Genomic DNA, 22,796 nt, shown 5'->3' with positions numbered 1-22,796 from the left:
TCCGTACCAAAAAAAATATCTTGAAGTTTTATAGTATTTTATATATATATATATATATAATTTTTTTTGGGTGGTCATTCGTTAGGGAGGGAGAGAGAGGGGGAGGGGAAGGGGAAGGAGTATTGTATCGGGTTGTCTCAAAATTGTTTCTTACGTGAATCGAACTTGGGTGCACTTGAGGGGGGAGGGGGAGAGTTTGGCCCACTGGATTGATAAGAGAAAAAAATAGTCTCTCAAAGTTCCTAACTTTTTTTTAAAAAATTTAATAAATTCATATTTACTTTCTCATTTAAAAATAATAATAAAAATTCAAAGACAGTAACTTGAGGAGATTGGATTTTTGCCGCACTGTTAGACAGCTTGAAGTGCAATGGTTCAAAAGAGGTCTTGTCCAACAGTCCAACAAACAAGAACAATGCTTGGCTCTTCTGTGATGAAAAATGGTAAGATTTTATAATATTTAACTGTTGTGGTGGCAAGTCTTATTACTTTTCCCAATTAATTGAATTGATGATGGCAGCTGCATGAAGAGCCAAACACTGTCCTTTTCTTTTCTTTGTTGATAGTTGTTCTTGCTTAAACATATCAACATTTTGATTCATTCTCATACACTTAATCATAAAGAAGAACAATTATTATTAACAACAATTAACAATAATGAAGAAGAACAGAGAGCCTGTAGTCAACAATTTGGGATTATGAAGAAATTCTCATATACGCCACATTTTGTCCCAGACTTGTAGCTAAAGATAACATCTCTTATGTGCTCAACAATCCAAAAATGTTGGCCATTTTTTGGATCCACATCCCTCTGGAATTCTTTTGGCATGTTAATAAATCTAAGAGTTGTTAGATTTCTCAGATGGTGGATGCTGGAGGGCACCTCCTTAAGTTGTGGGGAGGGCCCTATATGCAGCTCTTTGAGAAGAGGCATAACCCCATTGTCTATAATCAAAGATTTTAGTCCCTCCAAGTCCCTGAGTTGTAGGACCTTGAGTTTCTGAAATCCTCCTTCAAAATGCAGCTGAGCACCATCATATGCCTTGTATGAGATCCCAAGCTCCAACAGATTAGGTTGATTTTGAAGGGCTTTTAGTGGGGAATCTCTCAGCCTTGACCAAAAAATCCGTAGCTTGATGAGGTGCTGAAGCTGCGAAATCCAGCTTGGCAACTTCTCTAGATGCCCTTTCAAGTAGAGAAGCCGCATAAATTGGGGTGGAGTTGAAATGGATTGTAGATCAAGGACCTCATCTTCACTTATTGTACTTACTTCTAGAGATTCAAGGTGGTTCATGTTTTCCACAGAAGCACATAGAGCCCTTCCATCTTCACTTCTCAAGTTTTTTATGCCCAACTTCCTCAGCTGCCTTAACTTTCCCAATGCTTTGCTTAGGTTAATCCCTCCATGATTTGCCTCCACATGGTATAGCTTTTGCAATGCACATAAACATCCAATACTGTCATGTATCTTCACTCCCCGCTCGAAAGTCATGCTAAACTCTATGTTGTAGTCACAATAGTAGGCCAAAAGATGTCTCAACTTAACGAGCTTATTGATCTTGGCTGGTATTTCATACACCAGAGACTGTTTTAGATCCAAGGTTTCTAAGTTTTGCAGATTACCTATGGACTCTGGAAGAAACTTCACCTTTGTATTCCTTAGGCTTAAGTACTTCAAGAGATACAAATCCCCAACGTATTTCGGAAGATGGTTTAGTGGAGCATCCGTGAAATCCAATACTTTCAAAAGTTTAAAGTTTCCACTCAATGTATTGAGAAAAGACTCGGACCATTCTTCTTGGTTGAAAGTAAATACGGAACGAATATGTGAGTGTTCAATCCTGAGACTGCTACTGCTGTCTATCGAGAGACGTCGAGTTATTTGCTTAGAAGATGACTCATCTTCTGATAAAACATGACAGAAACTCGAATCCATACCCTTTTTAAGAAGGACTTCGCGCAAAAGATCATGAACTCGACAACTTCTAGCTTTTCCATCAATGTAAAATTTTGATACTTGAACCAGGCTTCTATGAATTAGCTCAGTCAAGTATTCCTCTCCAACCTCTTCCAATGTCTTGCCTGTCTTCAGTTTTACAAAGCCTTCAGCTATCCACAACCGAATTAATCTTATGCAACTAATAGAATAATCCTCAGGAAATATGCCAAAGTATAAGACACAGGATTTGAGGTAATATGGTAGATGATGATAGCTAAGGGATAGGATTCTCATGAGGCTTGTAAGATGTGGATTGCTTTCTAACTCTGAACTCATGCTATTATATAGTTTTTGCCATTCAGACAGACCTTTAACCTTGGTTGACAGAAGACCACCAATGGAAACAATTGCCAAAGGCAGACCTTCGCATTTTTTTAACAATGTTAAGAGACAACTCTTCCAACTCTGGAGGACAATTGCCCTCCATTTCAAACTGAAATGCCTTTCTACAAAATAATTCCCATGCCTTGTTTGGAGGCAGAGGCTGCAAGTGATGAACATGAACTAAACAAGACTTTTTGCAAAAATTGGCAACATTTCTAATCCTAGTAGTGATCATGATTCTTCCCCCTTTATTATCCGGTAAAGCGTGTTCTATAGCCCCCCAGAAATTTACTTTCCACACATCATCAAACACTACCACATACCTCTTTTGCTGCAAATATTCTCTTGATTTGCTAATTAGGGACTCTTGATCCATTTTGTCAATCCCCTCAGGGGTGTTCTCCTTCCTTGACTTGCAGAACTGCCTGATCATCATCCTTAGAAGATCCCCCATCTTGTATGACTGAGAAACTGTAATCCAAGCATAGCAATCAAAGTGTGCCATCACAATCTGGCTGTCATAAACTTTCTTGGCAAGAGTGGTCTTGCCAAGTCCTCCCATACCAAGCACCGAAATCACCACACGGCGTTCATGTTTTGATGCTCCTTCTACCAACCAATTGATCAGCTCATCTCTGGCAGATTCAACACCAACAACTTGTGCTTCCCCAATGAAAAGGCAAGCCACTCTAGGGTCATGCCATGGAACAGTCATTTCTCCACTGCTTTGTCCTTGTTCACTGGAATTGAAGCCATATCTTTCATGTCTAGACTTGATTTCACTAACTAATGTTTTCATAGCCTCAATTTTGGAGGCTATCTCATCCTGTGGTTTCATTTTCTTCACCAAGCAAGTAATTTTATGCAGGAAACCACGATCTTGATGGTGCCGTATGATGCAAAGCAAATATTCATCAATGGCATCTTCTATGCAATAAGCTGCTTCCCTTACTTGTTTGATCCAAGTTCTGATACTGGCATCCACCATCTCCCCTTGCACAGCTGCTTTGGCATCTGCATCCTTGAGGAATGATCGGATGCTCTCGAGCTCATCTCTTATGCAACCAACTTCTTTGCGTACGTCTCTCGAAAGTTTTGCTTCTGTGCTGATGAGTAGTGAAACTAGTTTCTCGATCACAAATCATACAACTGACTCTGCCATATCTGTTAGGTTGCAGACGACTTTCTGGCTTGCACCAGCTATCTTCAAGTCGTAACCCAATAAAATGTCAACCTCGTCTTTTGGCTTTGTTGAAATTGACTCATCCATTCCATTGACTAATTAATTCACGAGACTTGTTGTCAACGAGTAAGACCAGCCAACCATTTTCACCAACCAGGGTAAGACTTGGCCTTAAGAAATCCAACATGTTGCCTCTGGTTTTCCATGAACACCTACCCAACTCTCCTTTCAAAACTAACGAACGAACTACCACCATTTATATGTGGTAGGCTGCCATGAACCCCTGCCAATTGAAAAATTATTCCACCCGCTTCAATAATTGATCACATAATAACCACGTAGGACATTGTATATATGAATTTATAGTTTAATGAAATTAAATGTTCTGTAGTAACACAAAATTACATCTCTTACTATAAAAATTAGGGGTGTGCATCGATTCCAATCCAACCTATTTTTGAGGATCTGCATTCAATTCAATTAGAATTCGTAATCTAGTTCGATCTAATTAAGTATGTAAGTCCAATTCAATCCAATTCAATTATAATTAGACCTTATCGGTTCAATCCAACATATAACATGAATTAAATAAAAATACACCAGAAAGAAACTAAAATTAGCTATCATCCTAATTTGAAATTCAATCAAATTTGAATTTAATTTTGCACATGCCTAAAAAAATGAAATGTGTAATTCCTTTTTATCATTAATTGACGAGGGTATTCTAGTAAAACTCACACACCTGCCAGGTGCCAATGCAATGATAAACAAACCAAAGTTTCTGGAAGCAAAACACACTTCTTCCCCCGCAGCTTACTCCCTCCAAGTAACCAAACCACACCAACCAACGGCCAACGCCATAGCCCATGACCCAACCCCGCTAACCCGACGCCGACCCGACCCAAAAGAAGCTCGCCGGAGCAATGAGACTGATAGTGCCACTCCAAGGCGTCGTCCAAGGCAGAGGTGGCCTTATCGCAAGGAGGGTCGTCTTTTTATGTGTGTGTGTGTGTATATATAGTATAGCCGACCGGCTATACTCGGTTTTTTCTTTTTATAAATATAAATCTTATAGCCGTTCGGCTATACTCGATTTTTAAATTGTTTTTAAAAATCGTATAGCCGGTCGGCTATACTTATTTTGACACGTGGAGCCTAAGAACAAGAGGGTTATTTTTTTATATAGTATAGCCGTTCGGCTATACTTGGTTTTTTATTTTTTTAATTGATCGTATAGCCGTCCGGCTATACATATTTTGACACGTGGGAATCGCAAGGAGGGTCTATATATTATAGCCGCGCGGCTATACGATTTTGAAACGTGACGCCTAATTGCAAGGATGGTCTTTTTTTATATATAAATAGTACGCTCGGCTATACCCATTTTCTTCAGAAACCAAACAAATTTGTGAAGAAAACGAATGAATCCAAGGTCTTGATGATGCCGGGTGATGCGAAGCAAATATTCATCAGTTACATCTTCTATGTAATAAGCTGCTTCCCTTACTTGTTTGACCCAAGTTCTGATACTGTAACCATCTCCCCTTGCATAACTGCTTTGGCATCTGCATCCTTGAGGAATGATCGGATTCTCTCTTGCTCATCCTTGATGAAGCCATACATCTCTTGAAAGTTTTGCTTCTGTGGTAATGATCAGTGAGATTAACTTATCAATCACAAAGCATACAATTTCTTCTGCCATCTTTTGCTGTGTACATGCTGCATGCACACACTATATGTAATTGTGGTCTAAATATGCTTGTGTTGATCTTTTGCTTGGAGCTTGGAAAAAACCGTTGTTAAGGAGAGTCTTAATAGATGAACAGTTTGTAATTTTTTCTTCGTATGCTTTTTGGTTGAGTTTGCAGACGAATTTCTGATTGGTGCTGTCTTATCTTGAACCAAGGAAATTTTGACCTTCTCTTCTTCAGGGGCATAAGACTTTCACAACAACTGGCAAGTTGCTATTTTGTAATCATATGTAACCAGCAGGACCAACCAATCATTTTCATAAACTAGAATTGACTTGTTGCATTGCTTAATTTCCTTGAAAAGGCCAATGGGTTTCCTCTGGTTTTCCATGAAGATCCGCCCAAATCTCCTTTGAAAACTGACAAACAACCACCCCTGAGCAGTGATAGGCTTGCCATGAAGCCTTTCATCCGAAAAATTCTTACATACAACAGATAAGGAGCACAATGCTTGTTTCTGTGGTGAAGATGCTTAGGATATAATTTGACTTAGTTGAGTGAAACTGGTGATGAGCAAAACACAAGCCAACAAAAACGCTATTCGTCACCGTACTTAAAAAGTGACAATAAAAGTTAATAATAATAAAGGATAACAGAGACAATGTAAACAAAGACATGAATGATTGTATTTGAGCCTTTTGAGGTGTGGGATATTCTGGGATTAGGTTGCATTTTCACAAGCTGGAATCACGCAGAACATCTTGTATATACTCAACAACCCAATAATGTTGGCCATTATTTGGATCCATACGTCTTGGGAATTCTTTTGGCATGTCAACAAATCTAAGAGTTGTTAGATTTCTCAGATGGTGGATGCCAGAAGGCAGCTCCTTCAGTTGTGGGGAAGGCCCTATTTGTAGCTCTTGGAGAAGAGGCATAACCCCATTGTCTATAATCAATGAACTTAAACCCTTCAAGTCCTTGAGTTTTAACACCCTGAGTTTCTCAAAGCCTCCCTCAAAATGCAGCTGCACATCATCATATGCCTTGTATGAGAACCCAAGCTCCAACAAATGAGGAAGGTTTTGAAGGGCTTTCAATGGGGAATCTCTCAGCCTTGACCAAAAAATCCGTAGCTTGACGAGGTGCTGAAGCTGTGAAATCCAGCTTGGCAACTTCTCCAGATGCCCTTTCAAGTAGAGAAGCCGCATAAATTGGGGTGGAGTTGAAATGGATTGTAGATCAAGGACCTCATCTTCACTTATTGTACTTACTTCTAGAGATTCAGGGTGGTTCATGTTTTCCACAGAAGCACATAGAGCCCTTCCATCTTCACTTTTCAAGTTTTTTAGGCCCAACTTCCTCAGCTGCCTTAACTTTCCCAATGCTTTGATTAGGTTAATCCCTCCATGATTTGCCTCCACATGTATAGCTTTTGCAATGCTTGTAAGCATCCAATACCGTCATGTATCTTCACTCCTCGTTCGTAATAAGTCATGCTAAAGTCTCTGCTCTTATCACAATAGTAGGCCTAAAGACGTTTCAACTTAAGAAGCTTATTGATCTTGGCAGGTATTTCATATACTAGACACTGTTTTAGATCCAGGGTCTCTAAGTTTCGCAAATTTCCTATGGAATCTGGGAGCAACTTCACCTTTGTATTCCTCAGGCTTAAGTACTTCAAAAGATACAAATCTTTGAGAAGTTGATATTTTGGAGCATCTGCAAAATCTGATACTTTCAGAAGTTTAAAGTTTCCACTCAATGTTTTCAGAAAAGACTTGGGCCATTCTTCTTGGTTGAAAGTAGGTACCGAACGAATATGTGATTGTTCAATGCTTCTCAAGGCATCAGGGGGACTGCTATCTATGGAGAAACGTCGAGTTACTGGTGTGAAATTTGACTCATGTTCCGATAACATGTGACAGAAACTCGACTCCATGCCCTTTCTAAGGAGGACTTCGCGCAACAGATCATGAACTCGACAACTTCTAGCTTTCCCATCAATGTAAACTCTTGACACTTGAACCAAGCTTCTGTGGATTAGCTCAGTCAGGTATTCCTCTCCAACCTCTTCTAATGTTTTTCCTTTCTTCGATTTTACGAATCCTTCAGCTATCCACAACCGAATTAATCTTATGCAACTAATTGAACAATCCTACTAATTAATCTTCTGATCACTACTAGGATCCAAGATGTTGCAAAAGTCAGCAACATCTTGGATCCTAGTAGTGATCATTATTCTTCCAGCTTTATCATCTGGTAAAGCATGTTCTAGAGCTCCCCAAAAATCTACTTTCCATATGTCATCAAAAACAACCACATACCCCTTTTGCTGCAATCGGGTTTTTATTTATTTATTTATATAAATAGTATATTCGGGCGACTATACTCAGTTGTTTTTTATTTTTTAAAAAAATCTTATTTTGACATGTGGCGCCTAATCGCAAGGAAGGTCATCTTATATATATATATAAATAGTATCGCCGGTCGGCTATATTCGGTTTTTTCTAATTTTTTAAAAAGGGTATAGCCGACCGGCTAGACTCTATTTTATAGCCGCTTGGCTATACACTGTTTTATTAATGTTTCTTATCGTATAGCCGCTCGGCTATACTTATTTTGACACGTGGACTTCTAATCGCAAGTCTGGTCCTTTTTAAATATATGAATAGTATAGCCGCTCGGCTATACTCGGCTTTTATTTGTTTAAAAAAATAGTATAGCCGAAATAGTATAGCCGCGCGGCTATACGTGAGTTACAAAATGCATACTCTTCATATATATACTATCCTGTTTTTCTTTTAAGTTTTTTTTTCCCCAATTTTTGTTTAACGATAAGAGTAGTTTAGAGCATTATCCATTACTATTATGCCATTCTTCTTGGTTGTAAGTAAGTACCAAACGAATATGTAATTGTTCAATGCTTCTCAAGGCATCAGAGGGACTGCTGTTTATGGAGAGACGTGGAGTTACTGATGTGAAATTTGACTCATGTTCAGATAACATGTGACAGAAACTCGACTTCATGCCCTTTCTAAGGAGGATTTCACGCAACAGATCATGAACTCGACAGCTTCTAGCTTTCCCATCAGTGTAAACTCTTGACACTTGGAACCAAGCTTCTGTGGATTAGCTCAGTCAGGTTTTCCTCTCCAACCTCTTCTAATGTTTTTCCCTTCTTCGATTTTACTAATCCTTCAGCCATCCACAACTGAATTGATCTTATACAACTATGAGACACAGGATTTGAGGTAATATGGTAGATGATGATAGCTAAGGGATAGGATTCTCATGAGGCTTGTAAGATGTGTATTGCTTTCTAACTCTAGACTCATGCTATTATATAGTTTTTGCCGTTCAGACATACGCAAAAAGCTGCCTCCCTTACTTGTCTAACCCAAGTTTTGATACTGTCATCCATCTCTCCTTCTACTGAGGCCTTAGCATCTGCATCCTTGAGGAATGACGTCTCTAGAAAGTTTTGCTTCTGTGCTGATGAGTAGTGAAACTAGTTTCTCGATGACAAAGCATGCAACTGACTCTGCCATATCTTATTGGGCAGTATCAAATCATGCCAAAACCAACGGCAACTGAATTTGCTCTGTAACCAGACATGCACAAACTATCTGTACTATTTGTGCTCTATATAGGCTTATATGAACAGTTTACAGTGTTCTCTTTGCATATTTTTTGTTAGGTTGCAGACGACTTTCTGGCTTGCACCAGCTATCTTTAAGTCTTAACCCAATAAAATTTCGACCTTGTCTTTTGGCTTTGTTGAAATAATAGCATAATGTTCAATTTGAGAATGAACATGCTTACTGAAAGTGGTGTGATAAGGCTGCGTTTTGGCTCATCCATTCCATTGACTAATTAATTCATTAGACTTGTTGTCAACGAATAAGACCAGCCAACCATTTTCACCAACTAGGATAAGACTTAGCCTTAAGAAAGCCAACAGTTTGCCTCTGGTTTTCCATGAACACCTACCCAACTCTCCTTCCTTTCAAAACAAACAAACAAACTACCACCATTTTTATGTGGTAGGCTGCCATGAACACCAATTGAAAAATTATTCCACCCCCTTCAATAATTAATCACACAATAACTATGTAGGGCATTGTATATATGAATTTAGTTTAATGAAATTAAATGTTTTGTAGTAACACAAAATTACATCTCTACTATAAAAATTAGGGGTGTGCATCGATTCCAATTTAACCTATTTTAAAGGATCTGCATTCAATTCAATTAGAATTCATAATCTAATTCGATTAAATCCAATTCAATTATAACTAGACCGAATCGGTTCAATCCAACATATAACATGAATTAAATAAAAATACACCAGAAAGAAACTAAAATTAGCTATCATCCTAATCTGAAATTCAATCAAATTTGAATTGAATTTTGCACATGCCTAAAAAAATGAAATGTGTAATTCCTTTATATCATTAATTGACGAGGGTATTCTAGTAAAACTCACACACCTGCCAGGTGCCAATGCAGTGATAAACGAACCAAAGTTTCTGGAAGCAAAACACACTTCTTCCCCCGCAGCTTACTCCCTCCAAGTAACCAAACCACAACAACCAACGGCCAACGCCATAGCCCATGACCCAACCCCGCGAACCCGACACCGATCCGACCCAAAAGAAGCCCGCCGGAGCCACCGCAATGAGACTGATAGTGCCACTCCAAGGCGTCGTCCAAGGCAGAGGTGGCCTTATCCTCGGCTCTCTTATCCCCTGTGCTCTCTTCTACTTCCTCCAGCTCTACCTAAAACGACACCGTCCCTCCAAACCCCCATCCAGCCCTCCTTCCCCATCCCACTCCTCCTCGAACATCGCCGAGCTCCAGAGAACCTCGTCGCGGTCCAACTTGTCCAACCGTGGATCCATGGGGCGGGTACGGGTATCCTCCCGGGCGAGTTGGATTGCGAAGCCAAACGACTCCCCGTATTATATCGGGTTGGATAGGGTTTTGGAGGACCCGTACGATGGGGTGGACAATCCGAATGGGGTTATTCAGCTCGGGTTGTCCGAAAACAGGGTGAGAGTTTTGGTTGCTTGTGTGTTCTTGGTTGTCATACTAATTTATGCTTTCAGAATGGAGTTTTTTTATGTAAATTTTGTTTCTTTTTTGTTTTTGTTTTTGTTTTTTTGTTTCTGTATGTGTGTGTGGTTGTAGCTGTGTTTGGATTTGATTGAGAAATGGATTACGGAGAATTTGACGCAATCAATTTTCGAAGACGACGGTGGTGATTTGAACATAAGTGGGATTGCGGCGTACCAGCCGTCCGATGGAATGACTGAGCTCAAAGTGGTATGGCTTTTTCTAATCTCTATAACATTTTTGGATGATTTAGTTATGATAAACCATAATACGCTATATTCTCTCTTTCGATTTAAGTTCAGTTGGTTAATTTACAATCTGTGTTGCAATTGTAATTGTGTCTTGTATTTCTGAAGAATTGCAGTGTTTCTAATGTTTGTTTTTCTTTTTGTTTTGTTTCGACTTTGCAGGCTATGGCAAGTTTCATGTCTCAGGTTATGCGAACATCAGTGTCATTTGACCCATCACAAATAGTGCTAACATCTGGTGCAACCCCTGCAGTTGAGATATTAAGCTTCTGCTTAGCAGACCATGGAAATGCATTTCTCGTTCCTACACCTTATTATCCTGGGTAATATTTGTCATTCTCATGTTGAAACTTTATATTGCTAGAACTAATTGTTCTAATTAATGGAGAAAAATCAATTTTACTGTCATAATCATGTTAACAAATCTTCTGTGGTAGTTAATTAGAAAAACAATCTGCAGTTTTGACAGGGATATAAGATGGCGGGCAGGAGTGGAGCTGATTCCCGTTCACTGTCGCAGCACTGACAACTTCGCTTTAAATATAACTGTTCTTGAACAAGCATACAATCAGGCTAGAAAACGAGGAGTAAAAGTGCAGGGAGTTCTCATTTCTAACCCTTCGAATCCCGTTGGTAATTTACTTTCACGGGAAACACTGTGCAGTCTTTTAGACTTTGCCCAAGAGAAGAACATCCATATCATTTCTGATGAAATATTTGCTGGGTCTATGTATGGAAGTGAGGAGTTTGTAAGCATGGCAGAAATTATTGACACCGAAGATTTTGACAAGAACAGGGTTCACATAATATATGGGCTATCAAAAGACCTATCTATTCCAGGGTTTAGGATTGGGGTTTTATATTCATATAATGAGAGTGTTTTGACTGCTGCTAAAAGGTTAACAAGATTTTCTCCCATTTCTTCTCTGACCCAGCGGCTTATTATTTCGATGCTCTCGGATGCAAGATTCATTCAGGAATACCTAGAGATCAACAAAAGGAGGATACAAAGTATATATGAATTATTTGTGGCTGGTTTGCAACAATTAGGAATCAAGTGTGCAAAGAGCAGCGCTGGCTTATACTGTTGGGCTGATATGAGTGGATTAATTCGCTCTTATGGTGAGAAAGGGGAACTCGAGTTATGGGATAAGCTGTTGAACATTGCCAAGATCAATGTGACTCCTGGGTCAGCCTGCCACTGCATAGAACCAGGATGGTTCAGATGTTGTTTTACTACTTTGACTCCAGAGGATGTTCCTGTAGTTATAGACCGAATCCGAAAAGTTACTGAAACAATTAAGTCGTCCAGTTAGTTCAAATACTACAAAATTTTGTGGCATTATAGCTTTTTGGGTGCGTAAGGCTTTGCTCTATAAGAAGAAGCTGTTATAGCACTCGAGAAGAGGGGTATGCTGTGGATAATCACAGATTAGATATTGAAGTTAAACATACATTCAAGTGTAGCTCTCTTGAGGTATTTGCATAATATGATATTTGGTACATTTTGGACTATAGTTGTTGTGCTCAAACCCGAAGTGAAAACTAAAATCGTCTGGAGGACAGACTAGATGGAGAGGACTGAATGCAAGTTGAGTTTCAACATTAAGCAACAATTTTCCTTCAGACCAGTTTAAGCGTTGGCAAGTTCTTCCTCTTGCTGTACAATCCTTCTATCATCTTGATGCCAGTTCCAAAGATGCAGCATCCAAAAGCTCTATTCTCCACGAGTTCCTGTCATTCATGCATTCAGGCAAGAGTAGCAGTTGTTTATGAAATCTTTGTTCATATATATATATAATATTTCCCTTTCCTGTGTTCAGTCTATATCAAACTAATGTTTGGTAGAATCATTTGTTCTGTTGTAGCTTGGTAACCGAAATATTTTGGGAAACAAAATGAAAGTAGGAGCAAGAATGGAGATTTACCTTTGATAGATTGTGTTTTCTCATTTGAACAGCTTTCCACCTGTAACTACCCTTACGACTCATCATTATCAGCTCTCCAAGTGTTTTTGGCCTCCGTACAATGGCACTGCCGTTGCTTTCACGATAAAAATGTGCACTCTTTGGTTCTGGTGGAGTAAGAGAGCTGTTGCCTGATTGGCCAATTTTTTCAAGAAATCCGGAATTGGCAGGAATCAATGGAAAGAGGCATTCCAAAAACGAAGCCCCAACCGGGCTTGAAACTCCAGTTGCATAGCTGCTTGTACTGCTGCCTGCTTCTGAGGCCGGTGAGGAAGGTGTCTCAGGCCAAGCACTCTTATCTTCTGTTGGTGTGCTTTTGTCGGCTGGAACAGCAGTGGAAATTGCCATTGATGGAACAAGACAGTTTGCTAGGAGAGCAGGAGCTGAGATAAATGAATCATCTGTTTCGAAATCGAATGCTTCAAGCTCCAAATTAAACATACTTGGTGCTCCATCTTCTCCATCACCATTTCCACTAATATCATCACCATAATCTTCGTTCTCACCATCATAATCATACTGGTGGGAGCTAATTGGAGGTGATGGAAAAGTGATAAGCTGCAGTGGTAAGGAGGAGGGACATGCTGATCCCAATGTTGGTTCTGAGAAAGATGGTAGTGGTGTTCCTGGCTTTTCTTCCCATTTGAATGGAACCGAGGCAACAAGCTTGACGATGGGGGTCGCTGGAAATGAACTATTTGAAGAAACCACTGGTGGTTTCCAGTCTTTTTTAGGTATTCCCGGCCTTTCTTCCCATAGAAATGGAACTGCCGGCGGTTCCCTTGGATGCTTCTTGTTGGCGTTTGCCGCCATCAATTTCTTGTCCACCATTTCGGCGGTTGCACCGTGTCTTTATATTGAGGTTTGATGGATACGTTGGTGGGTTAGAAACTTGCAACTAACATTTTCATTCTAACTGCACCATCTTCTAATAGATTAGGCGCACCTGCTCCCTTCCCTCCCTCTCCATTTTCATGCCCTCATGGATTAGTTCAGTAACTCCGGTCATGTCATGTAATTATTTTCCTTTTGATTTTATTTGAGACAAACAAACTTGTTCCAATTAATTGGATGGGATGATTGAAAATACTAAAATCTGATTTTAGCACTAGTAAAAAAAGAATTAGTATTTAATACTAAAAACATATTGGACCTGACGTTAATGGGCTTTTAAATAACAATTGGGCCTGAAGTTAATGGGCTTTTAGATAACAAGTGGCCTATAGCCTTGAGGCCACGTCCCTCAGTAGCCCACCATGTTTGTTATTTATACAAATCTGTTTTCTTTTTCTTCTTTTTAATCATTGTAATAATTTTTTTTAATACTAAAATACTCACTTAACACCAATAAATTATCCTCATAGGCTTGTCAACGAAGAATCTATAATATATTTTATTGTGTGGGGCCTTGCATTATGAATTTCACTATATATTCCATTATAAGCAAGATGCCATTAGCTTATTACAAGCGAGCACCAGTAGTTAACGGCCACTAAATTTTTTTATTTAAAAAAAAAAACAATAATTTGAGTGCTGGAGGATCAAAGAAGACTTTATCTTTTAAATTCCCTCACATTTGAATTTGTGTGTTTGGTTTTTAGTTGTATACTGTCTAAGGCCCGGCCGAAAGGCAAAGATAAAGTCTTTGACTCACATAGCACATGCATATTGTTGTCCATTAGATTTAGATGATTCACATGATTCAATTGCTTGCATCAATTCAAATTAATGGTTGTTGCCGGGCCCCAATGCCAATATATATAAGAGTAAAAAGGCTAGATTATTCTGTAATCGAAGATTAAAAAGGCTAGATTATTAATTCATCAGTTTAAGTGGAGGTTTTTTTTAATAATAAACTCTCTAGTCCCAATCCCAAGTGTCCCATTAGCATTCATTTGAATAAATTTGATTTGAATTTAAGTAGAAAAACGTAGTCTTGGCCGATAGTGATGATAAAATAGTGTTACAAGATTCCCCGTGTGCTAATTAATTAAAAGAGAAAGAACCCAATCAACTCAATATCTAAAACCATTTGGAGATTTGGAGTATTTGCATATTTGCTCTCCATCCAAGTTTCTGAGTTCGAGTCCTAGTATTCGTGTTATGTGTGAGTTTAGTATAGTATTATTCTTCTCAATAGGAAAAATCTTCAAAAAAGAAAAGAAAAATACATATTTCGAGATTTTTTTTATTATATTGGTACAAAGTATGTTTTCACATTATAATATATGATGCATGAACTATAATCAGAATATATATAACTCAAAAGTCCCTGCTTTTGTTTCGGACAAATTTCTTCGAGAAACAAATCATTTACATGTATCTATTTATTTCACATATACAAACGAGGGTTGGATACAAAACAAACCCCGAAGATCCAGCTCAATTCAAAATCAACCATGATGAAAACTTTCAGAAACCAAAATTGAAATCCGAAATAGAAACTACACGTAAAACCCAAAAAAGGAAAAAAGAGTATGCTGGTGTACTTTCTGCTTAATAATTTGCTAGCTAGCTCGAACTCTGCGAATTGAGCAACCCATTAATGGAATTGTTGCATTCAAACAGGGCCTTAGCGGTCATCTCCCTCTCAAACCTGCAAATATAATTCAATCCCACGAGCAGCTCAGTTATGGCAGCTTCAGTCTTGTCCTTGTTTGCAAAAAACAGAGTTTGAAGAAGCATGACGTTTGTTTTAGGCACCAAGTTTTGTTGCTCAAAGCTCCTCTCACTTTGCCACTTTATCATATTATGTGCCAATGGAGACAACCACCCCAAGATTCTCCCCAGAGCCTCCCTCCATTCTGCGGCCAGCACCGGATCACTCGCCGAAAACCCAACCCCTCTCAATCGAGCCCTCAACGACGATCGGATACTACTCGGTAGCATCGAATACAAATCGTCCCTCGCATCCACACCAACCATTTGTGGAAACTTGATCATCTTCTCCATCACTATGATCAAGTTGGCGTAGTGAAGCGCCAAAGCCGCCGCGCCTAAAGTACTTGGTGGAGGCTTTAGGAGCTTCGAGTTGGACTCGAAAAACCCAATATTCTCCAAATCTTTGAGATTATCAATAACATTCTCTTGTTGATGATGAGATTTTGCGGGCTTCAATGGCCCGGACACGAAACGACACGTCGTCTGATCAGATGGGTAGACGGTAGCGGAAGCTGAAAGACTGCGAGGCAAAGATGAAGGCGGGCATTGTCCTATGCCGAAAACAAGCTTTGTCCTTGCAAGAACAGTGAAAATGGACCTCGCAAGAACCCAAGTGACCGTATCGAAGCTTCGGCTCCACAAAGATCTGTCCTTTAAATACTTCACCTCTTGCCTCTGCCACACGATCTTCTGCTGGAGATCGACGATCTTCTGCTCTTTGCTGCTCATCGAAGACGACGATTGATTGGTCTCGCACTCATTGTATTTCCAAGCTTTGCTCAGCCCGCTTTCGAGCACAGAAAGCTCGTCCATCTCTCTGTACAGAGTGGACGTCACGGTGACGTACCTCTCGAGTTTCTTGACGTTTTTAGTATCCATTTCCTTAAACCCGATTACCCAATTGTACGGATCGCGACCCGAGTCGGCGAAGTCGAGGAAGAGGCGGTGGAAGGCTCGAAGGTTGGGGTCCTGGCATTTGGTGCTTAGTCTGGAGATGGCGGTGGCGAGGAGGCGGAGATTCTCGACGAGCTCGGCGCAGGAGAGGGAGAGGAGGAAAGCGTCGTCGTTTGAGACAATTTTGCGAACACCTTCGAGGGAGATGGAGTCGTTGTGGAGGCGGATCATGTTCTTGTCGGAGAGGGCCTGCCAGAGGTGGATGAGCTTGGACATGAGGCCGGCGATCTCGAAGGCCAGAACGCCGACGTTTGATTTGCGTATGGGTTTGTTTGGGTGCGGGTGGGTTGAGGTCCGCACAGCGTCGAAGCTGTGGGATATGGCTGTCTTTACCTTGAGTAGCAAAGTCTCAAGTGCCATGTGAATTAAACAAAATGTTCAAATTCAAAGAAGAAGAGGAAGAAGGTATAATTGAAACGTGGGAGTTGCAGAGAGAGACAGAGAGAGAGAGAGGACAAGGATAATGGGAATAATGGTGGAAGAAGAAGAAGAAGAAGAAGAAGAAGTAGAAGTGCAGCTGAGCAGCTAAGCTTTGTAAATGTAAATTAAGCTCGTGGGGGTGTTGTGGGTGTTACATATAGCTATAATAATAAAATTATGAAAATATGATAAATAAATAAATAACCAAAATAAAATGTCATGCCCAAACGCACCGAGAACGCGTGCTTCATTTCGTAGCTAAAGCATTGGGTTGTCTTTTCCGGTCGAAGCCTCAGACGCGCGTTTTTATTAATTAAATTCAGCCTTTTGTTTGTTTTTTGGTAATATAATTAATTATTTATTTTTGTGATGGCAGTCGGTAAGAGAAAATGTTTATGGGGGGTGTTTGGATGCGGAAAATACTTTTTTCTTAGATGCTGTTTGTTTTTGTAAAATGGAGGAGGGCCATGCCATTATTGGTTTTTTCCTTTTGATTGTTGCGAGGATTAGAATAGAAACTTTCTCACCAATTGATTTGTGTTGGCGTGTATTATTAATTGATCCTGCAACTTTTAACACAAGAACGAAAGAAAGATACGTGCCCAATGTTAAAGTTCCAATTTAACAAGGAAAAGAAACAGTTTTAAAAAGGTAATCAGCATCTCCCAAACTCAATGTTGATCCAAAACTCAATGAAGCACGAAACATTGTTCTAACAAAGGAGAAAGAATACTACGATAATATGACCACACGTGGTATATCTTGTACACATAACATTTGCACTCCGAGAACATAGCTTAAAATTGGATTTTCACCCATAACTTGGCCATAAAACCACACTGTTTTTTAGGTGTGATTAGATTGTAGCTAGCTAATAATAGTAGTGATATTTCTAAGTGCACCCTTTAACCCTAAAAAAAGTTATTGTAGTTAGAATTCAGCGAAAGCAGGCCCTTAATTTATAAGTCGATCAAGGGTCAGGGTTGAGGTTGACTTGGAAGAGAGGCACTTGTGGTGGAGGAGATGCTAGCTGCACCATATATCTAAGCTTATAAGTTATAGGTAGCAAAAAGATAATGCAATTTTTGGGAGTACAGCAAATGGAGAATATTATGAATTAAAAAAGGGAAAAAAGAAGGCACACTAAGGTTACTCATTCTATCACATGGTTAGCGCGCGGCAAGAGTGGTGTTCTTGGCTTGTTGGGTTGGTGGAGTTGGGGGTTACTTAAAAAAATTCAAAGAATTGGGGGAGGAGAGAGAGAGGGGGTTTTGCAATATTACATGATGTTCAAAGGATGTTTCTTTTTTACTTTGGCTTAGCTTTTGCCTACCAATGGAACGGCAGAGACGATTTCCTTTGTTTACTTGTCGGAAAATGAACAGGCAAAACTATCACCCCTTCCTACATCCCCATGTCTCGAATAAAGTGCCTCTCTCTCTCTCTCTCTCTCTCTCTCTCTCTCTCTCTCTCTCTAAACACATACATACAACAAGTGCATGTTGTTCTATTATAATCTCCATCCTGTCACAGATCAAAAAGGGGCATTGCCAACTGCCAAGTTGTGTGCTATTTCATTCTGCATTTTTTTTTCTTCTTTTTTTCTCATAGGGTATTGGGTAGAAGGGTTGACAATATCCATACATATAAATTTCATAGTTTATATATAGAATGGAATGGTGAAGAGCTATCCATTCTTATTGTATGCACTGCGGGGGTTTTAAGATGATATGAAATTGAGGGAACCATATATATATATATATATATGCACCATTTGTTAAAGGCAAACACCTTTTTTCTTGTCTTTTTGTCTGTTTCGTTGCTAAAATCCAGAGGCAACGGGATTTGCAGTGATGAATAAGATCAGAAAAACTCAGCAATACGCACTGCTTGTTTTGTTTTGATGGAAAGCTAGCTTTTCAAGAATTGTTGGAAAAGGAAGCCCCCCAAAGTACTAGCTCCCAGCCCAGCATATTCTTGGTCATGCATGGAAGGACCAACACTTGGCAACATGTGAATGGCTAATTTGTTGAAAACTAGATCCAGTCAACAAGCAGATTAAACAGCTCCATCGTAACCCTAAATCTGATAGTGTTCTTATAAGTTAAAATGATTACAATTAATTGGTCAAACAATTAAGCAGTGATCCAAGTTGCAAATATCCAAGATTGTGATTGATCAGATATAATACTACAATAAATTAAGAAGAAGGTTTTTGACATGCAGCAGATGTCGTTTTGTTATGAATTCAATGAACCAATCTGCAAAACTCAAAGAAGATCATAGATTCTATCTATCTGCTGCCGACTAAGCTGAAAAAGATGGGAACATGCAAATACGTACAATCTATAGTAACATGCATGCACTTGCTGCTGTCTAGTCAAATGCGTCGAGGAAGTTTGTTTGAAATTGATGTTCGATTATCGGCTTTATTTCTAACATAATTGAAATTAAAGTAACAAACAACATGTACATGTAGATTTGAAGTCTTTAATCCGAAACAGGCAGCACTACATCTGCATGGGAGACAACTTAATATTGAAATCTATATAATATAATACAAGATGATTAACAGTTTAGGGTTGCAGGGGTCCAATTAGCTTCATTATGCTAGCTATAGCCTATAGCAAGTACACTAGTTATTATATGAGAGAGAGAGAGAGAGAGAGAGAGAGAGAGAGAGAGAGAATATTAAAATATTTGATGATAATCAAGTGTGTTGCATCATGCGGAGTTTTAATCTGATTTCCAAGGCCCCCAAAGGGGAGTGTGGCTAGAGATAGCATGCTGGCTTTGCTTTGCACGCTGCCACGCAAACCACCCAAACATCATTCAAGAAAGAAATCATGAACATCATGGATATACGGTCAGAGCAGCTTATAAGTCTAAGTGGGTGCATTTTAATTAATTTACATATAATGGGTTTTGATGCCATCATCCATCTAATTCTAAGTGGTGGGTGATGATATATACCACCGAAGGCTAACATACATAGTTTCTTCCACTTGTCAAGTATAAAGGTCCTTCCAGTTGAAGGGCGCATGATGGAAGCATCTAAGCCACACTTGTCTGAGTCAAAGTGAGATATAATTTCTAAATTAGCATCATTGGTTTGACTTATATTACACGCATGTAAATATATATATATATATATATGTTTGTATGTGATTGGATTTGAATGAATATTTAGTGCAAGTCTCATTCTATCTAAAACTCGATCGGAATAATGATATGCAATCCATTTTTACTTTAATTGGGTAATTTCGGATAAGGGTTTTTTTGGCTTGCAAAAAGTTAGAGAGCTGAGGGTTAGATTTCTTGAGCTCCAAACGACATTATATTGTGGTTTAGCCCCAAAACGAGGGCAGGAAAGGGATGATATGCTAATGAACCTAACGACAACGTAAAACCATTGTTTCATTTTCCTCTCAATGCCATGACCCGTGCTGTTTTGAATGTTCCCCGTGGTTCCAAAAACAACACCCCTCCGTTGCTGTTTTGTTCACCGTCATCAATGGGGGGGGGGACCTGTCGTTTTGACAGTGAAGGAGAGTAAAAGAGAGGAGGCCAAAATAATTAAAAAGGTAAAGATAAAAGGGGAAATCAAAAGCTAATTTGGGTTTTGTCTTTGTGGCAAGAAGCAGTGAATGAGGATAGGGTGGCCAAGTTTTGATTTGGGAAGAGACCAAGAGTAGCGCACCATGGCTTTTGGACTTTGGAATTGGACCCCATGTACATGTAGAGAGCAGAAATTCAAAGTCCTCTTTGAAAAAGAAAGAATGAAAGCCAAAACCTCACCTCACCTCTCACCTTTGGTCATTGTCAAAGCACACAAACACAAGACGTACACACTTATAATGTTGAGAGAGAGAGAGAGAGAGAGAGAGCTCAATTGATGATAGGGACCTCAAAACATTAGTCATTAGTGTGCATTGGTAAGATTCCACCACCTCTAGAAAAATTAAGTGACAAAAAATTGAAGAAATTAAATTAAAAAATTAAGTTTAAACATACAGAAAGAGATAAAAAAAGTGGTGGATGTATTGCGCATGAGAGGGGACACTCTATGGCCTCTCTCATTCATCGCAGTAGAAGGGCTTGTGTTGTGCTTTAGCTTGACATTCTTTGAAGCCAATGGTCCCATGCATGCATAAACACCACATGCACTTTAGACTTTAGAAACCTCCGTCCCTCCCTCACACTTAATTAGATGCTCTTCTTTCTTCTTCTCATCTCTCTCTCTCTCTCTCTCTCTCTCTCTCTCTCTCTCTTGTTTGTTTTTCATTCATTCCCTTTGCCCAAAGAGATGGATAGAATTATGTGCACGTGAGTCATCATTCTAAATTTCTAATGTACATGAATGAATGCATCATGGAGAGGGAGGGAGGGAGAGAGTGTGTATGTGTGTGTGTTGTTGGACACCCCACTTCATTATTTTGGTCATGTTGTGTCTCCATTTGGCATTGTGTCAAAGTAAAAAAGTAAAAATCATTAACTCGTATTTGCCTTTTTCTTTACCTCGTGCAATTACCCTTTTCATATTCCTTTATTAGCCCTACTCTTTTCTTTTCCTTTGTGGGGGAAGGAGGTTTGTTTTTAACCAAACAGTCACGAATTCTTAAGTTAGTAAATTGTAACATTCCTGCATGGAGTACTTTAGCTGGAGTTTGGAAAAGTATTATTAACACATCGGAATCGTATGAGTTTATGCACTAGGGGCTGGACTGGACAATACTGCTCGAAATAAGCCAGTAAAGATACGTTTCACCGCATTTAAATGCAGATTTACTCTTTAAAGGGTTAAATACATTTTTGGTCATTGGATTTTATATGAAATTTCAATTCGGTCATTGAGAAAAAAATTTAGCCAAATTAGTCACTTTATTCCCCCAAATTTACAATGTATAGACATTTCATTAGTTTCGATTAAGTTGTTAGGTTAAATACCCTTTTAGTTACTGTGTTTTATATGAAATTTGAGTTTGATCACTCAGAAAAAAAAAAAAAAAAATTAGCCAAAAACAATGCAAATGATACGCTCTTGCACTGCCTCGTTAGAGGGTAGGTTTGCAGAGGACTTCAGGCTATCTTTGGTGCAATTTGAGTCTGATTCCCTCAACACTACTGTGACGATGAACAAAGGGGTTCATATTTGGCTTTATTTGGGGTTCTTTGTGAAGTTTATAGAGAACTATTGGCTCACTTCCATGAGGTTTCGTTGATCCAAGCCCTGGGGTTAAATCAAGTGGTTGTTTGGAGGATATAGCCGCCAACTTTGCTCTTGGATAGTTTGATCCAAGAGTGTAATACCTTTTAGTTTTTTTAATTAAATATCGCTTCTTCTATAAATAAATAAATAAGAAAAAAAAATTCATCTACTTAACAGAAACGCAAATCTATAAATTGTAAATTTTAGATAATACAGTGACCAATTTGGCTAAATTATTTTCTCAATGACCAAATTGAAATTTTGTGTAAAACTCAATGACTAAATGTATTTAAACCTTTTTTAAACCCCGTAGTTTTGTCAACAGGACAGCTGAAGTCATACAGGAGGCTCGTGGAAATGTTTCGGATTAATGATTACATCTCAAATTTACTAGAATTTTGCCATCTAATCTAAGTGGTAAAATATATTCACGGTAGTCTTATTGACTGTTTGCCAACAGTAATTTACTGCTGAGCCAACACAAAAGCAAAAGAGGAGTCTGAGTCATGAGGCATAACTATCCCTCCCTCTTAATCACTTTCTGGCTAGAGCTTGAACTCTATTAATCAATTGTTTTCATAACGAAACGAGGCCTTGCATTGCGGTTTTACTTCATAGAAAAATCACCCAAGATTGAGATTTTAAAAAACAAACAAACAAAAAGGTTTTGGTCCATCACTTCTTCCCAGTGTATGGATGAATCAATGACTAAAATATCGATGGTTCTGAAAATATCGGTAGTTCAAAAATATGGAAATTTCGATGAAAATTGTAAGAAAAACTTGGAATTTTTTTTTGAAACTTTGGATGATATTTATTTAGTTAATTATCTATTACTTTATCACAAAAAATTAGAAGGAAATGTAATGCATGATGAGTTTAACTAATTTAAGTTGACTATAGCGAGTTAACAAATATTGAAAGTGTAGAAATTTGAGTTCCCTATAAGGTTTAAATTTGAGTTATTTACACTAACACCCCCTAAGGTTTTCGGCTTTTTCACAAATCTCCTTGAGGTTTAG

The 22,796-nt window shown here is 38.9% G+C and overlaps 3 protein-coding genes, 1 long non-coding RNA gene and 2 pseudogenes across 7 annotated transcripts; 2 read left to right on the top strand and 4 right to left on the bottom strand.

Moving 5' to 3' along the window:
• Positions 1-619: 619 nt before the first annotated feature.
• On the bottom strand, positions 620-4,452 carry LOC103333435 (disease resistance protein RPM1-like; annotated as a pseudogene). The gene is made up of 2 exons (XR_016127507.1): positions 4,249-4,452; positions 620-3,789 (listed from the first exon to the last, which is right to left on the bottom strand). The product of XR_016127507.1 is annotated as a disease resistance protein RPM1-like (transcript).
• Positions 4,453-5,818: 1,366 nt separating this feature from the next.
• LOC107881081 (disease resistance protein RPM1-like) lies at positions 5,819-7,436 on the bottom strand (annotated as a pseudogene).
• Positions 7,437-8,016: 580 nt separating this feature from the next.
• LOC148917505 (uncharacterized) lies at positions 8,017-8,976 on the top strand. Its single transcript, XR_016127317.1, has 2 exons — positions 8,017-8,342; positions 8,548-8,976. It is a non-coding gene; the product is annotated as an uncharacterized LOC148917505 (long non-coding RNA).
• Positions 8,977-9,728: 752 nt separating this feature from the next.
• Positions 9,729-13,625, top strand: ACS12 (1-amino-cyclopropane-1-carboxylate synthase 12). Of its 3 annotated transcripts, none has more exons than XR_016127315.1 (5): positions 9,729-10,252; positions 10,391-10,525; positions 10,726-10,886; positions 11,024-12,316; positions 12,524-13,625. XR_016127315.1 is itself a non-coding variant. In XM_016794816.2 (4 exons), exons 1-4 carry the CDS (start codon positions 9,815-9,817, stop codon positions 11,877-11,879), a joined length of 1,590 nt encoding a protein of 529 aa, XP_016650302.2. In that variant the 5' UTR covers positions 9,729-9,814; the 3' UTR covers positions 11,880-13,625. The 3 variants fall into 3 exon arrangements, 1 of the variants encoding a protein (XP_016650302.2); XR_016127316.1 differs by having other exon boundaries at positions 12,432-13,625; XM_016794816.2 differs by having other exon boundaries at positions 11,024-13,625.
• Positions 11,975-13,361, bottom strand: LOC103333307 (hydroxyproline-rich glycoprotein family protein). The gene is made up of 2 exons (XM_008236124.3): positions 12,492-13,361; positions 11,975-12,297 (listed from the first exon to the last, which is right to left on the bottom strand). The coding sequence occupies exons 1-2, from the start codon at positions 13,359-13,361 to the stop codon at positions 12,187-12,189; spliced, it is 981 nt and encodes a 326-aa protein (XP_008234346.1). The 3' UTR covers positions 11,975-12,186.
• Positions 13,626-14,788: 1,163 nt separating the features above from the next.
• Positions 14,789-16,694, bottom strand: LOC103333309 (protein PSK SIMULATOR 3). The gene has a single exon (XM_008236127.3). It carries the CDS (start codon positions 16,503-16,505, stop codon positions 15,042-15,044), a length of 1,464 nt encoding a protein of 487 aa, XP_008234349.1. The 5' UTR covers positions 16,506-16,694; the 3' UTR covers positions 14,789-15,041.
• Between the last annotated feature and the right edge of the window lie 6,102 nt (positions 16,695-22,796).

Source organism: Prunus mume, linkage group LG5, assembly GCF_029339155.1.
Source record: "Prunus mume cultivar Tortuosa linkage group LG5, ASM2933915v1, whole genome shotgun sequence".
Classification (NCBI taxonomy): Eukaryota; Viridiplantae; Streptophyta; class Magnoliopsida; order Rosales; family Rosaceae; genus Prunus; species Prunus mume.
The sequence above is the reverse complement of the archived record's forward strand: the minus strand, read 5'-3'. Positions and strand labels throughout refer to the sequence as shown.